The sequence below is a fragment of the Pinus tabuliformis genome, chromosome 4_1, assembly GCF_031772625.1.
Source record: "Pinus tabuliformis cultivar Carrire ecotype Pingquan chromosome 4_1, CPIR1, whole genome shotgun sequence".
Taxonomy (NCBI): domain Eukaryota; kingdom Viridiplantae; phylum Streptophyta; class Pinopsida; order Pinales; family Pinaceae; genus Pinus; species Pinus tabuliformis.
In genome coordinates, this window is record NC_142303.1 from 149,319,639 (window position 1) to 149,337,079 (window position 17,441).

Here is a 17,441-nt window from a genome sequence, read left to right on the forward strand (position 1 = left end):
TGTGAGCAAGGGGAGATTTTAACACTATTCCAACACCTTTACCATGCCTAGAAGACGCACCATCGAAATTCATAGACCACACTTTATCCTTTAAATCACTTCACTTTTCATCAACTTTAACATCTAAAGGAATTATGGAGTTGGACAAAATGGCATAATTCCCAAGGTTAGGTTGTTCCTTTATTATCTCATTATGGGGGCTCTTGGGATCTTTAACATGGAATATTCTTCCAGCCTCTATTAAGTCCAAGAAATCCAGAACCTGTAGGAGAAGGAACCATAGCATATGACCAATTCTTTTGAATACTTCCTCCTAGATCAGAGGCCCACTTCCTAGACAATAACATTCCCCAAGCATCTGGTACATCAACTACAGCTATGTCCATTACAATCATTATGTTAGGGTAAACTGATAAATGAACTTGTAAATCCTTGATCAACCCATGAACTTCAATTTTCTTAGAATCCATGGCACATATGTTGTAGTAAGGCCTAGAAATTCTCAAATTGCGCTGCTCCATGACCCTCTTGGTCATAACAGAAGTCGAGGCACCATAATCCAACATGCAATTATATAATCTATAACCATTAACCAACAAAGCTATAAATATGGTTGATGCTCTTTGTTATCCGAATCCATACTTTGCAAATATATGGGGGCATCTTGATAGACAGTTTCAGGAGCCTTTTCCTGAGAAATATTAACATGAGGAGCTTCAATGGCATTCAATAACTTAGCCTTTTGGGAGGGAATCTTCAAAATCTCAGTGACAGGAACCTAAATTTTTGCATTATTCAACCATCCTCCCAAATCAATATTCAATTCAGAGCTTGAACCGGGGTTACAACTTCGACGGGTAATCTGATTATTGCTTTGATCCTTACTCCTCCTTTGATAAGTTAACCCTTTATCTTTTAGAATCTGTAAGACTTGTTCTGGAGAAGGCTTTTCACCAAATAGTTCAACCATCAAGTCCCTTTCCTAATTAAAGTTATTGATACTATAGGAGGATGTAACAATCCTCACATCATGACTATTTTCCTTAGCATCCATCTAATTCTTCATAGATAAATGATATACTCCTTGCCAACAACATTTATTTGATTACTTGCCCCAAGCGTCCCACTATCCATGATCCTCTTTACAGGGGGGCAAGTAGCTTCTTCATGAAGAACATCACATGCCCTACAATAAGGCGGAGTTTCATCCACAAGATTGGCACATTCAAGTGGATTTGGCGGTCTCTAGTCATTATATGGGCCCTTCTTTTGCCAAGCATTATTGTTTTGATTATTATTATTTCTAGGTTGGAAACTCTGTGCTTGAGATCTTTCCATTTGGACCAACCTAGCCTGCATGACACTCATTTCCTTAGCATGGTTTGATGCTTTCAAGTTTCTGCAATAATTTCTGCATAGGGTCATAATCAAATTCTTTTGATTTACTTGGACCCTATCAAAACCTAGAATTTCAGACTTCCCAGATGCTTTCTTATCCTTTTCAATTCTTGAGCTAAAACTTGGGCAACCTTACAATCGTTAGTTCTTGCACATCTCAATTCATAAGAAGTATCAGCATTAAAGGCTTCAATATAAAAGTCCAAAAGAGATTTGTCGGGAGGTTTATAATCTTGAGGTAATTCCTTTAATAATAACATTAAACCTCTTATTAAATTCCTCTACGGTTTCATTTTCTTTCTTCTTTATGACACTGATAACTTTAACCAGATGTCTTTCTTCTCTCTTATCTCCACATTTGTCTTTAAAGGCATTAATAATCGCTTGTAATGAATTGAACGAATTATCAGGCTTTTTTGTAAACCAATCCGAAACATCTTCCTCCAAGTTAAGAACAAAGAGGCTCATCTTTACATCTTCATGATTATAGTCAACACCTCTAGCATATTTACCCAACCGAGAGCCAAAAGCTTTTAGATGAGCATTAACACTAACCACATTATTGCCTTGGAAAGAGGGCAACTTATCAATACCATTCTCCAGGAGGTCATGGGGATAACCTTGAATGTTAGCAAAGTTACAAGGGGCGAAGACACATCCATGATGTCTTGCTTAGTTGGGTCATGGAAAAGCCACTGTATATTAGAGAGAGCTTCCTGTCTAAGATTAACAAGAAGTGTACCGGAAGAGAGCTTGTGTAATCAAACTCTAAGAACCCTTTCAAGAACTGGAGTGGGATTAACCAAGCTACTTGGATGCCTCCTAATACATGCTCCTGTAGAAGATCAAAGAAATGGAATCACCACTCGAACATAAATCTAACTTTGAGAAACCCAAGATGCTAGGAAGGAAGTTAGTAAAGGGAACCAAGGACAATGAACTTATCCTGGCAAGGGATGAATATATGCGAGATGAGAAGATGAAGATGATTAAGACGAATGTCGCAAAGCCAAGGTCCAATAAACTGGTCCTTGGCAACGGTGCCAAAAAATGTTGTTGCTCAAAATGTACATGCATTGCAACAATGACTCAGGTCAGGGGCTATCACCCTGATCTCCAACCTCTCAATAGCAGGCTATGGGCGGTAGACCTTGTGGAAATGAAATGATGAAGGACAAGTTGGGAACCAACAAGTTCGGGAGATTTTAAGGATTAGATTGAATTTATATTTGAGACCAGTGCCTTATGGAGTCAACACTCTTGCTTTATATAATTAAGACCGAGTACCGGATGGACAACTGGTGCTTTGATGCTTCACTAACCTAAATGGAATGCAAATCCTAAATCCTAGGTGTGATGCAAAGATCTTGGTTAGTTTTAATTAAATGCCTAATCTAAATATTACCTTCCTTTTACTGTTTTGAAGCCAGGCTCCAAGGTAGGTTGTGGGAAGGAGGCCAACAGGAAGCAAACAAGGGCTTGATTAATGATACCTTTTGTTAGGCTCCTATCACCCGATGCCTCCGGAGTTGCAGAGACTGTGGCTTTGACGACTGCAAGGTCACCGTGTTAACCATAGAAGAGTTGATAAGCTCCTCAACCTAGATGAGAAGGGTGGCCATAAATGTCTATCAACTAAGCTTACGCTTGGAGGTAAGTTATTAATGCAAGTTAACTTAGAATGCGATGCAAGGATGGAGACTGAGTTTTAGGCTAAGATTCTCTTAATGATTGAGTACTTTAAGTTATGATCAAATTTTTAATTAAGAAAACAAGTACTTGACAATATTATTCAAGAGACAATCGTAACCATAAAACAAGTGCTAATATGATATCAAGATGTGCCCAACAACAAAAATGACATGTCAATATGCTCAAGATAGCATCACTATAAGCTAATAGTAACAATTAGAGCACCCTTCTACTCGGCCAATGATAATGTAGCCAATGTTCCCTAGTTAATTAGAAAATGCCAATGACCATTTAACTTAAAGAGATGCTCGATTGAGACAAGAAGACTTATAAATCCCTAGATCTTGAAGTGCCAATGTAAAACTATCTTCCAATAATGTATATTAGCAATGAAACAAAATTGAGAATTATACCAATGCTCTTGTATCAATGAAGACCATGAAATCTCAAAAGGCAAATGATGGAAACAAGATGCCCAACAAGATATTCCCTATCCATTGTTAACAATCTTATGAGTTACTTAAAGCCACTTTTGTATTCAGATTCCAAATAACATAAATAAGTTATTTAGGACCGCAGTAAACTACTTGTGTTTCAGTGATAAAGCAGTAAATGAGTTTAGGACAACAGTGAACAATTTTTATGTTAAAAAAGTCAAAATATTCCAGATTGCTTATTTCTTTGTCTTTGCTTGGATTAGAGAGAAAACTGAGAAAATATGCTTGTAGTACTTATGTATTTCAGACCTTTGAAATGCTTATGACAGCCATTAAAGAACTTATGACCTTTGAAATGCTTATGACAGTCATAAAAGAACTTATGATTAAGTTAAACAATTAATGGGCCAATGTGTTTAATGACTCTTCAATGTATTAGATGAATTATCAACTTGTTTAATTACACTTAGTTATGTATTCAACCACTGTTAGAAAGATCTTAGGCAGCTGTAGCAAACAGTGAAATGATTAAGTTTCAAAGATCAAACCCTTCAGCCCTTTGGGCTTGGAGGTGCTTGTCAAAGTTGTCAATTGAAATTCTCCCAAAGCGGGTCCACCTGCAACACAAATCACTCCCAAGTTCTCTACATACAACGATGATTCAACTCAGAAAATTTGAATGGTTGTTACAGTGATGAAGGATGAGGGCAAGGCGGAAAGGAAATGAACACTGGCAAAGGAGAAATAAGGGGCAACGTTGGGCAAAAAAGAGGCTGCGTTACAGGGGTAAGAGGCAGTGTTGATGAGGTGAGGGCCTTAGAGGCCACGACAAGCAAGGCTGAGAGGAGTAGAGGGGCAGGGAAGGCCTTGTGGCCATGGAAGAGGGGCTGGACGGAGGCAGAGGTAGAGGCAGAGGAAAAGGGTCACAGTGGAGGGATAAGGAGAGAAAAAGGGCTGTGGAGGGTTTGGAGAGGGTTTTAGGGCCACGACAGAGAAGAGAAAGGCCATCGAAGGGCTAGGAACGGCCAACTGGGGCTGCGGTCACGCCTGGGGAGGTTTGTGGCCAAGTCTTAGGGGCCATGCTAGGCTTGGAAGCCCTAAATTCCTTGAAAACCTTCACCAAATTCAGAAAAAATTGTTTCAGATCTGGAATTTATCTGCAAAAAATGTCCTGAAGCTTGACGTTCTCAATTTGTGCTTGTGCGTTAGGCTGGGAGGAAAGAATAGATGGTGGATCTTTCCTTTCTAGGCCCAGATCCACCTCTAGAAACCCTCTTAAAATTTTCCAAGGGCTAAAACCTTTGAAAGCCTCAAAATATTTTCAAATCTGGCTTGAAGTCTACTTGCAAAAATAAAATTTCACAAGCCCAAAAAAAATTAAAAAAAAATATGAAAATGAAAATAAACCCCAGCGACACACGGGTTAGAAAATAAAATAATTATAAATTTATTTTACAATATTCACAATGATCTATGGCTCTTATAAATAGATCTATTCGTTAAATGCACAATAGATAAAAATAAATGAGTGAAATATTTTAAATTGGTGTGCAATGGCCAAGATCTCTGCAAAAACCGATCGTTAGATAAGGCTTGAAATTTAACAAAGTGGGCTCTTAAGCTTTCTTGTCTTGGGAGTTGGCTGGTCCAATCGAAGACTTCCCTCATGCCCAAGATATGAATCCTTGAAATCTCTACGCACTTAAGATCAAGTTATTATATCAACAGGGGCTAGATAAACACCATAACCTCCAAGATCTAGAAAATCTTGCTAGATCAATCAAGTTATAATGTCTGTTCAAACCTAGTAATTAATGTAAGATATCTGTGCAAATAGTTAATCCACTCAATGGCTAAAGAAAAAATAACTTGTAAAATATTATTCAATAGAGCATTAAGAACATGATACAAAATTTATCACAAGAAGCAGAAGAGGAACACTACCATGAATAAACCCCAAAGTCGTCTTTATTATTTCTAGAAAAATATTACACTAGAACTTGTCTCAGAGCTTCTTTACAAAATTTTCTTGTAACTTGAAAAGCAAATGACTTCTAATTTATAGACAAATCTTCGAAGTGGAAAATAACGGCTATTTGGCTTGATCTTCATCAAAATGATGTCGATCGTTGATAAATATTTGATCATCTTTCAATCTCCACCATCGAAAATCTGTATTTTTGGGGAATTTTCGATTTTTTCATAAAAACCAAATTTGACTTAACCACCAAGGCCCAAGTGTTCAATTTTTCTTGAAATCTCCAATATTCTCTTAATGGAGGACCTCCAAAAATTAGTTTATTTAAGACCCACGAATTTTTCCATTGGAGAATTTAATTTCTCTAGGACTTTTAATTTTGACTCTAATTAATTAAATTTATGGCTTAAGAATTTAATTTATTTTCGCCAGAAAATTTAATTAATTGACACTTGAGAGAATTAATAACTTTTTCTGCTCTTTAACATAAGATAATTACATTTCAACCCTCAAAGGGAGAACACCCGTTCGTTATAGACCCCCAAATTATTACCCAATTTTGTGACTCATATGATCTAGTAGACCAAGTGATTTGTAATAAAATAATTTATCCAATTAACTTAAATTATTTCCAAATCACTTTTACAAAAGACTTGACTAAAACACTAGGGCTCACCTAAAACCTTGACTTGACGATAAACTCCACCTTAGCTTTGGGGTGAGGCTGGAGGGAAAAACTTTACCGATCATACGTGTATAGAAACACAAATGAATCAATGAGATGAAAAACCTCCTAGGATGAAATTCGTCGCCAAGATAATGGGCTTACCTAAGTTGTTACATACATACACGGTCTTACTAGCTTCAGTTACATTAACATTTTGTAGAATGGGTTTATAACTCAGTCAAATTGATGACTATTGATGAATCCAGGATGATCTGAATGCTCGAACATGATGTCCCTTATACTGCTATAGGGTAGTTGACATAGAGTGGTCAACAAGGTCCAACAACCTTCCTCAATTGTGGACGTCCTCTCAAAAAAGGTAAAATGTTGAAGCAGTGAAGTCCTTAAAGTGGTGTATGTGGCTCCAAGAAGGTGGACGACTCCAAAAGTGGTCTAACAACTCGACGATGTAGTTACAAAGGTGTAACTACCTCCTCAAAGCATGCCAATAGTCACATCCAAGAAGTGAGGGTCAAAACCTCCTTAAGCAAGCTCTAAACCCAAGGTAGAATGTCGAAGACCTCATGAATAAGGGGAGGCTTCCTTTAGAAGTGGGATGCATGCCTCCAAACATGTGCCAAGAGAGTGAGCGCTCCAATGGGGATGGTGAGTCAACCTCTCAGAGTCTAATGCCACATGAAATATCCCTTAAAAAGGCTAGGTGCTTGAAGGAGAGCTTTGCAATTATCTAAGTCCATCAAAATATGTAGAAGGGGGAGTGCTCCACAAAAAGGTGTTTCACATGACCTAAAGTTCTAAATACATATCAAATAACCCAAATTGTTAGGGAAATAATAACCTAGGCCAAAGTGTGAATATGTAGATCCATATGTATGCTAAAGGAGAAGTATGTGTCTAGGTGTAAAACCTTTACAATAACATAGCACAACTTTTACAATGGTAAAGTGAAAAGACTAGGGGAAGTTAAATCATGTGTCTCAATATACCCATCCCAAGACCTTTGCACACACACCTTGACCATAAATGAGTTCTATAAGATGGTTAGTATGAGAAGAGTAGGACTAGTCTTGGAATGCAACCTAGAAGGATGAGCTAGGATTATCCACAAAAGTCTAGAGTAACCTCCTAAGTAAAAAAAGAAAAAAAGAAAAACGTTTCACATAGACAATAAGCATGGTTTGATGAAAATGTAATTGATACATCATCACACCTTTTGGCTCAGCATGATACACCACAAAATTCTCATGAAAGCACCACTACTCATTAAACACTGGGCTCAAACATTAGCTCAAAAGTGTGCAATAGGATCAACTTTGATATTGGGACAATTTGGGAAAGAAAACATGTTGTCTGGTGCAAATTTGAGGGTTAACATGGTATAAACAATTTTGAGGTAGTGGATAACCTAGTCATGAAGTAATTTTGAACTTTCATTGAGTTAACTACTAGCTTAGATACATCTTAACTTTGGATCCATCAAGAATCAAGAGAGGTCAAATCTCTCAAGGTGCAAACATTAACTTACATTCTCTACAACCTCAAAAAGTTTGCACCTAGGGTCCCTTGATTGATATCAACACTTGATAGATTAGGGTTAAGGTTGATATAGGCTAATTGGGAATAATATGTTGGCCTTTTCATTAATAGTATTATTTTATAAAAGAATATTTTTGGCCTACATATGCCATGTTAGCATTACAAACATCCATGACACATTACCCTATACTAGGTTGTAGAATGCACCTTTCCGCACATAAAGAGAGGCATAAAGAAAATAAGGTTTTTAGGTAAGCTAGTTAGAGATCATCCTAGGTGGGTTTTGAATGAAGGGGAAGTTTAAGAGGTTAATTTACGATTACAGGAGGTGCTACAAACTAATATTATCGGGACTAGATCAAAACCAGATGAACTTGCTAGTTTGATTGGTTTTAGAATGTTTTTGGTGGGAATTGACCGCCCAAATTGGAATTCATTGGTGTTGTTTTGAATTGGCCAATGTTACAACTCAATTTGTCATCCTGAATGTGCAAAATCTCCAAGCACTGAGATGAAAGATTTGGGTAACTAGGAGGTTGACCACTGTCATCTTGCCAACTCTCCTCTTCTCTGACTCAAGGGAGGCTTTCCTAATTAGGGTTGTTGAAAACTGAAGCTATGAAGCACAAGGTTATGCGAAGGATAATTTCGAACAGAGCAAGTTTGAAAGTTGACAGGAAAATGAAATGATGGTGGGCTAGAGATCCACTTGTGGACAATGTTCCACCAAGTTTCCAGGACGGGGGGATGCAGGAACGAGGAGATGCATAGGGAGGATGTGTTGGAGCACCCCTAAATTATAGCAATTTTCTTTTTGGGGGGTGGGGGGACATTGGTGTGTGATTCAAATTCATATTCAATAGTGAGATACATTGATTCATACATCATAAATGATTCAATGAAATAAAAATAGTAAACTATTATATACATTGATTTAAATTCATCATTCATCATTCTAGAATCTACATTGACTTAAATTCATCATTCATCATTCTAGAATCTATATTGATTTAAATTCATCATTCATTATTCTAGAATTTGTTTAATATTAACCAAAATAGTAGATACTAAAGTCTGAAGACTGGAATAGTAAATTGAAATTAACTAAACTCAAATATAGTAAAGAGTGATAATTCCAAGATTTGGTCTAATGTCACTAGTACCCAAAGTCAACGCTCAAAAGTTAATATTGAAAAATGAGCAATGGATATTGAACCAATATTATTAGAACCAGATTGATCATCGAACCAATTGACCCCAAAACTGGGAATTGAAAAGAAAAGGGACCAAAAAACCAATCGACCAAAAAATAGATAAATATTGAAATTTTGAAAATAAATGCATAAATATTCATGTCCATCTATATGAATCCAAACCATTATATACAAATATGCAAAGTTTCTCATATATATATATAGAGAGAGAGAGAGTATAACCAAAATAGCACAGAGTGAACTCCATATTTGAACCAAAAATACATCAACAAAGAGGCCCTAGATGGCCTTTGTAGTCCAATTTTTTTTTATACTACACCATATACCTACATATCATCAAAGTCATTGTCTATAGTGGAATCCTCAACTGGGAATTGAAAAGAAAGGGACCAAAAAACCAATCGACCAAAAAATAGATAAATATTGAAATTTTGAAAATAAATGCATAAATATTCATGTCCATCTATATGAATCCAAACCATTATATACAAATATGCAAAGTTTCTCATATATATACACAAAGAGAGAGAGTATAACCAAAATAGCACAGAGTGAACTCCATATTTGAACCAAAAATACATCAACAAAGAGGCCCTAGATGGCCTTTGTAGTCCAATTTTTTTTTTTATACTACACCATATACCTACATATCATCAAAGTCATTGTCTATAGTGGAATCCTCCTCATCACTATCACTATCTAAGCATTAAAATAAGATGGAAAAAACTCAACATGTCAAATTGAGATTTTCTTAAGTGATGGGTACATTTTTACTAGGGTCGTCACAGATGAGTTCAACAATCAATGCCATTAACGTTGAGGTACATAGAGGACTTGGTGCTTTTGATTAAAATGTTAGTTCCTTACCCTGATATGTTATAAAATTCAATAGAAACGTTGTAATCATCCTAAACCTTAAAACTATTAAGTCTATTGGATTTTGAGTGGAATTGAAATTCTACTCTCTCCATATGAAATCCTTTGATGTTGGAACCACTCTCAAATATCCTGAAACAATAAATGGTAATGTTAAGATTTTATGTAATTGAGAATTTAACATTACTATTAATTACATAGTATTAGTAGGGCCTTAGGGTTGAATATTAGGTTTGCCGATTCATAAATTATTGTTTTTGGGAAAAATTTAGGGGGATGCCCTAGATTTCCCCCTTCAGATACCCAGAAGACCCCTTTTTTTAGGGGGATGCCCACAAGCACCTTTTTTGGAAAAACGCATCCCCTAGGGAGTGTTTTCCCAAATTTTTGCAAAAAAAGAATGTGAGGAAATGTTTCTCGAGATATCCCCACCCTGAGAGTTTGGGAGACATGGAAAGTTCACCCCACCCTGGGATGCATCCTCAGAACATTGCTTGCAGAGGGGTTCGGATTTGCATTTTCAACATTTTAATAGGTTGGTTATACATCTTTTGATTTGAAGGCGCTGGTAGATTTGTTTATTTTAAGGTGCTGGAAGACTTGTTCGAGATTTGTTTATGGATTTCGAAAACCTCATACTAGGACAACTTGAGTGGGCCTAATGGTTAAAAGCATGTGTTCTTCCTAAGAAGTCATAGGTTCAAAACTAGAGGGGTAGAGTATGTATGCCTTCGTAGACTTAGCAGTCAAATCACTGTGGAAGTGGGCCCCTTTTCCCACAAACAAATTTGGAATAAAAAAATCATATTACATGAACACCAAGAATATGTCAAAAAAATTGAAAAAGAAAAAATGAAAAAGGAAGAAGAAAAGAAAAAGTAACACCAAGAAAAAAAGGATTCAACTTCGGGACAGAAAACACCAAGATGGCTAATTGACCGAGGGATGCTATACCGTCTCTGTGAGCAACCTCTAACCCAAGTTGTCCTCTGAACATGGATGGAGTTGTTCCATCCAACCGGAGTTTGACTTTTACAAACAATGTCAACTCCTACTTAAAGTTATTCAAATCTTCCATGATAAAAGGAGAGGTGTCTGACTGAATGGTAACTGTTTCCATGCAACTTATATCCAATCTAAAAGTGCTGAAGATGATGGCCAAAGGCCGTTAAATCTAAGATCAGCGGCTTTCTTTTTAATTTTATATACGCTGGTAGAATCTTTAATCTCCTATGGAAGAACTGTCAGAATTGGTGTAGATTTAGTGCTTGTAACTATCAAACTACCCAGTGAATGGAACTGCCTAACCTGGCAACGGGGGCTGCCTGCAGAAATAGTAACAGCTTTGAAGGAATGGTTCTTCTTAGATGATTCCCATTTGGTTCAGAATTAGAAGTCTGTGCTGAGAGAACTTTTTCAACCTTTGCTGAAGCAGACTGAGAGCTAAGAAATGGAGGGAGGGGTTGCCATTCAAACAGACCTGGTTCTTCGGAGAAGTTGCAGATGTCTTCTTTCTTGCAGTGTGAATCCACGAGGATCTGAACAGACCACACAAGTAGCCTGCCTGTAGTTTTACTGCCTACTTTCTCCTTGACGCTAAACCCTAGCTTAAAACACCCACCAAAAAACCTCATCCATTCAGATTTATTTGTTCACGGGTTTCTGGATCATTTCCTTGCCTGTATTATTTGAATTGGAAATCCTGAATGTTGTTTTTACAATAGTTGCAGCGCATTAGAGATCCGTATGATTTATTAGGGTTTTGCTCTTGCTCTGTCAAAATGTTGAATACTTTCCGAACAAGTAAAGAAGAATGTAGTGGTAACTATTACTCATCGTACCTGAACTGGTTAAAAATTCATTATTTGGCATTCACAGTTGACGAAAGTAGAGCAAAATGGATCATGATTGCTAGGGTCCACAGTCAAAGATGCATATGCGAAACAGATAATTCAAAGCTGGAACGTAAGATGAGTCAAATTCAATGATGTCCAACAACAAAAGTGGGTCAATGGGACTGCTAAGTGCAAAGGTGTTGATACAATGTTAGAGTGCAAAAGCGGTTACTATAAAAATAAAATGCAGAATGCAAAACACTGATTTAAGCAAGAACCCGAAGATCAAACATTGATAGCATCAAGCTGATATGGTAAGAACGTACAGGAAGATAAGATAAAGATAATGCATTAATGTCTGACAAATGTTCACTGAAGTATAAATAAAAATAATGCAAGTATATCTGGGTCTGCTAAAGCTGGATCCCCTCACATCTGAAGCTGAATGGAGGATATTGAAGACTATTTGAAAGGCAAGCTGGAGGAAGATCTGGACTGTGCGATGTGCTGCTGGCTGGAAGAAGCAGTTCACCGCTCAGGCCTGGAAGAATGCATCTCACTGCTGATGTGGGATCTGGATCAGAACTGTTGCTGGTGTCTCTGGGAAGTAGAGATAGCCTCTTTGTCCTCACAGATCTAGAAACAGAAGCTAGGCTACTATTGGTCTGCCTCTTGGCCCCCCTGGCAGATGGGAGCACTGTAAAATAGGAAAGTGATCTTTTTGGTGGAGACTAGGTAGGAGGTGGCTAAAGAGTATGGAAAAGGAGCTTGAGGGCTTCCCTCATGTATAAAGGCAAGCTTCTCTGGTCAGGTTATTGGAAGACACTGTAGAGGGTCCATGACTCCTTAAACAAACAATGGAACCATCCTTAAATCTTGAGTAAATGGGCAGCAGAAGACAAAATGCACCTTTAACTCAACCTCTGAAAAATGGCAGTGGTAGAGCCTGTCCAATTGTCTTCAAGTTGTAAATCCCATATGATGCCAATGTGACACACCAGCAACATGTTTTTCCTAAGCTGCAGGAAACGTGACCTAGGGGGCCATACCACATACAGAAATGCACTTGGTGCAGCCCTGAAATGTGTGTGGTATGGCTTGAAAGTTCGAAACACATTTCACATTTTGGAAAAGTGTTTCATCTGGCTTGAAACACATTTCACTTTTGCAAACATGTTTTGTACGCCTTCAAATGCATTTCAAGGCTGTACCATGGGTCCATACGGTGTGTCTCCAAAACAGTTACGCTATTTTTGACTTGGTTTTTGGCGGAGTTTGACCAAAAATGCTGGTAATTACTGGTAATATCAACTTTTTAAAGAAAAAGGATATAGAAGGGAAGATAAGTACCGACGCTATTTTTGACTTGGTTTTTGGCGGAGTTTGACCAAAAATGCTGGTAATTACTGGTAATATCAACTTTTTAAAGAAAAAGGATATAGAAGGGAAGATAAGTACCGTCATCTACTTAATTTTTTAACATTACCATTAATTGTTTTAGCATTTTTGAGTGTGGTTCCAACTTTATCAGACTTTACATGGAGAAAGTAGAATTTCATATCTGTTTCAGAATTGAGCAGACTTACCAGTTTTCTGGATTTCAGGGTTGACAGGATTGCAACATTTAGATTGGAGGGTATGGGATTGGCATATAATCGTGATCACCAGACACTCTATGTACCTCAATGTTGATGGCGTTGATTGTTGAACTCCTCCATCATACCTTTAGCAAAAAAAGTACCCTTCATTCAAAGCCAAAATCACTGACTAGGCATATTAATCTTTTTCTACTGTATCATATTTTAAGGCTTGGGTTAAGGAGTTAACCAAAATTGGATGGTGTTGACTGATGTTCCTGGAAGATCAGGGTAGAAGAAAAGGCTAGATAAAGGGCAAAGGGTGATACTAATGATTAAGATCTCAATATAAACATTTGTAAAACACTGACTTTCATTTAAAATATAAATATATATTTTTCAATAATATATTGTTTTGCTATTTCCAAATTTTTGAGGGTCACATTTATAGCAAGTTTCCATTTACCTCTTCCCGTATCATGCAGCTTAGCTTTTTTGTGATGTTTCATTACCTGTACCACACTAGGCCACGGACAGTCTCTATGGACTTACGTATTGAAGGAACCTGCTCAGTATTCCCAAAAGAGCTATGGTGTTGTATATGAATCGTTGTTATTGCATTATTATAGCACATATAACAAGAACTACTGCAATCTCCAGCACTTTGGAAAAATTTCTGAGAGTACAAGCTATTCCCGGGGAAATATTGATCTCAAAATTTACTCTATAGTAGATCTGTCTTATAAATTTTTATCATCAGCTTACTGACATACTGGTTCATATTTCCAGGACTCGTAGTATGATTGATCTGTTTTCATTTTTGCAGTTGACTCAAGAAGCATGGTCTACCTTCACGGTTGATACTAATTATTATAAAGCGTGCAATCATTACGTCCTGGAGATATTTCTTGTGCATTTATTTCGCTTCTTTCCTTTTTCTCCAGAATATTTCAATCTCCAAAGTTGCATGCATCCTGTGGAGGATCCATATTATTTTAGATAGAAAGAAAGACATCATGGCAGAATCTCTTGATATAACTTATTTCATGCTTCTATTTAGATATGCAACTTCTTTAGCTTGATAATAACTCATGTCCCGTTGCAGAAATACAGGCTTTATCTAAGAAGACTGAGTGGAGTAGGACAGCAGCAAAGTGGATTCAACTCCTCCTTTGGCGGGTCTATGGAAGCAAATTTTGGTTCCATTTCGTCACTCGATAGGTCTGATTTACAGGCTCTCGCAGCATCAGGTCAGATATCGCGTCAAACTCTAGCAGCATTTCAGGGGGGGCTTCTAGGTAGAGTAAATGGAAACGATGTCGGAATGTCGGGAGTTGATCCGACATTCCTTTTACAACCAGATCTTCAAGGCTTGAATTGCAGTCTGACAGACAGAGCAAGGTTTGGACAACCATTATTAAACAGTCAGAGGAACTTACTGCAGGGATTGCCTACTGGTTTAGAATTAAAACAACTTTCTCAATCACACCAGCATATGCCCTCATTTGGAAATCTGGGTATGCCAATGGATGACTCGTCTCCAGGATTTCCGATAGTGCAGCAGCAGCTTCCAACAGCTTCTATCGAACTCGGAGGCATGGGTCAGATTAGTAGCATAAACAACAATACTGCTCTGAATCCTCATAACAATTCTCTGATGGTGCAAATGATGCAACAGCAGCAGCAACATCCACTAAACCACCATCAACAGCAGATGCCAACAAGTGCAGGGCAGCAACAACATCCACTAAATCACCATCAACAGCAGATGCCAGCAGGTTCAAGACAGCAGCAGCAATCCGGTGAACAAAATCAGAATGAACAACTTGAAGGTGTTCAGGTTCTAAACATGCCATCACCTAATCTTCTGCAGCAGCAGATGCTGTCGAATGACATTGGATCAATTGCTAATCCATTGTCTACTGTAGGCAACAGCAGTACACTCTTAGGCAATACCACTGTTGGCACGTCAGTTTCAGGTCAGGCAAATCAGATACCAACAGGTATACATGGCTTGACTTTGCCTCAATCTAATGCATCTGTTGGAAATGGCCGCACACCAACTGTAGATTACCAGAACCATTACCATCCTATTATGCAAGGGAATAATTATTCTCTTGCAAGAGCTGTTGGTACAACTACACCATTGGCATCAGTAGGGACTTGTGGTGATATGAGTATGGCAGGGGTAGGAAACCTTGGTGGAATGAGCGAAATTGTCAATTCACATACTTTGAGAAGTTCCAACACAAATTTTAGTACACTGAATGGCTTTGGGCAGAACTTAAGCCAGAGTAGCAAACAAGGCTGGCATGGCCAAAGCCTGGCCCAGAATTCGGTGTTGAGCCAAACAGGTAATCTTGTCCCTAATTCACGGTACAGTCAACCCTTTCCTGCAAGCCAGAGCATGAACATTTCCAGCACACAAAATAAAGGACAAGTGGGAGGTTTTGTAACTTGTGGCAAAGGGTTGGGTCTTCCTAGCAGACTGTCAACAGATGCTGGAGACACAAGGACAGGAACTCGACTTCAAAGAGAGCAATCAGCCGACAGTGCTTTGAGATTGAAGGAAGATGGGTTATCAAGCGTAATGCCGATTGCAAAATTTGAGGGTGGATTGCTCAATGACCATTATATGCAAGAAGATCTTATGAGTGTCCTCCTCAAACAGGTTTTATTTCTTCTGTAATCGTTTCGTTTTCATATTCTAATCATTGTCTGTTTGTTTTCTCAGTTAGAATGAAATTTATAATATTATCATCTTTGTGAAGTTTCCATGCAAATGCATGGGATAAAAATAATTTTATCAAGGATCAGAAGTTGCTTTAATTTTCCTGGTAATTTGTAGAGCCGTGTGAAAGTCATGTTGTTCTTGGAATTCTGGTAATGATCAATGATTGATCTAGTAACCTTTTCTAATTAATGTGGGGTTCATGTGATTTTGCAGCAACAGGAAGGGGTGGGATTAGCAGAAAGCGAATTCAGTACAGATGGATATCAGCTGGATGTAAAATAAAAATGTCTGTGTCCTGTTTATAGTGGCAGAGTGGTTCAGGCAGCTGCAGGTTCATGGGTATACAAAATTTAAATAATAGATTTATTCTGACATTTGAAGGGGAAGGCCTGTCTGGGTTTGGGGCTGAGGTCTGAGTCAAGGCTGAGTGTGGGAGACCTATGACAAATGGTACAATTGTATGTATGCATGCTTTACATTGGAGGGTCACCGTGGTTGGAGTTGGACATGCTTGGTGGGCCGGAAGTTATTTTATTTTATTTTATTTTTATGTAATTTGGATGTGTGGTTAAGTCGCTTGAAAGGGCATTGCTTACCACACTTGCTAACTTGTAATTAAATGCCTCCAGACACCTACTGCATTCATGGGAATAGTTGTGGCTCGTGCTTTTATTGTGATTATCGTAGCCAATCTCTCTAGTTGAGATGCATTAGCCTACATAATGGTCACACGCTTACATTGCAGGAGAGAGCACAATATTGGGACGGAATCATCTTACACGAGTTAGAGATGAGAAGAGTTTCCAACAATAAACTAAGCGGTTTTCTGGTGGATATTGTTGTTCTCCTCCTTGTTTTTCTGTGGACAGAGGAGAGTGCCACATTCAAATGAGCTAATTTGAGCTTCTGCCTAATTTGTAAACTTTCCTTTACTTTGACCAGAAGGGCTTGTTACGTCAGAGACGGATCTGCATGTTGGCTCTGGGTTTGTTGTATTCTGTGTTCATTATTCTCTTGCAAATGCAGACATTTGCTTGTTACCATCTGGAACACCAACTGCAAAGGATTAGAGAACTAACACGAGAAATGAAACTTAGCGAGCATCATGATGACTATAATGGAGCCATATGCATATGCTTCTCTGTAATTCAGCTGTTTATGGAGCTTGCTATATTTTCATTTCCCTTAATAAAGGGTAACTATCATTTTCTGAATAAATTCTACTCTTGTTCAATATTCTCATTGCCTTATGTATTTATTGTGTTTGCGCATGATACTCTTAAAACATGCATGCTGAATTGCAGGAGAGCAGAAGGATATTCAGAAGAGCTGTAGAACTTTGTTATTGTCTCTCAAGTTTTCATTTGCTTCCTATAGAATCAATTTATTTCTTGGCTTAATGAAATGCTGTATCACATGGAAGAGACTATGCAGCCTCGGGAAATTTTAATTCAAAAGACCAAATAGACTCTTCGA

The 17,441-nt window shown here is 37.9% G+C and overlaps 1 protein-coding gene across 1 annotated transcript in view; it reads left to right on the forward strand.

Moving 5' to 3' along the window:
- Nucleotides 1-17,201, forward strand: part of LOC149174637 (uncharacterized) — a 63,562-nt gene extending 46,361 nt beyond the window's left edge. Inside the window, exons 5-6 of the mRNA XM_089419366.1 lie at nt 14,337-15,902; nt 16,179-17,201. Of these exons, the coding sequence (XP_089275492.1) occupies nt 14,337-15,902; nt 16,179-16,247 (1,635 nt within the window). The 3' untranslated portion in view covers nt 16,248-17,201. The remainder of the gene's footprint in view (nt 1-14,336; nt 15,903-16,178) is intronic.
- The last annotated feature ends 240 nt before the right edge of the window (nt 17,202-17,441 follow it).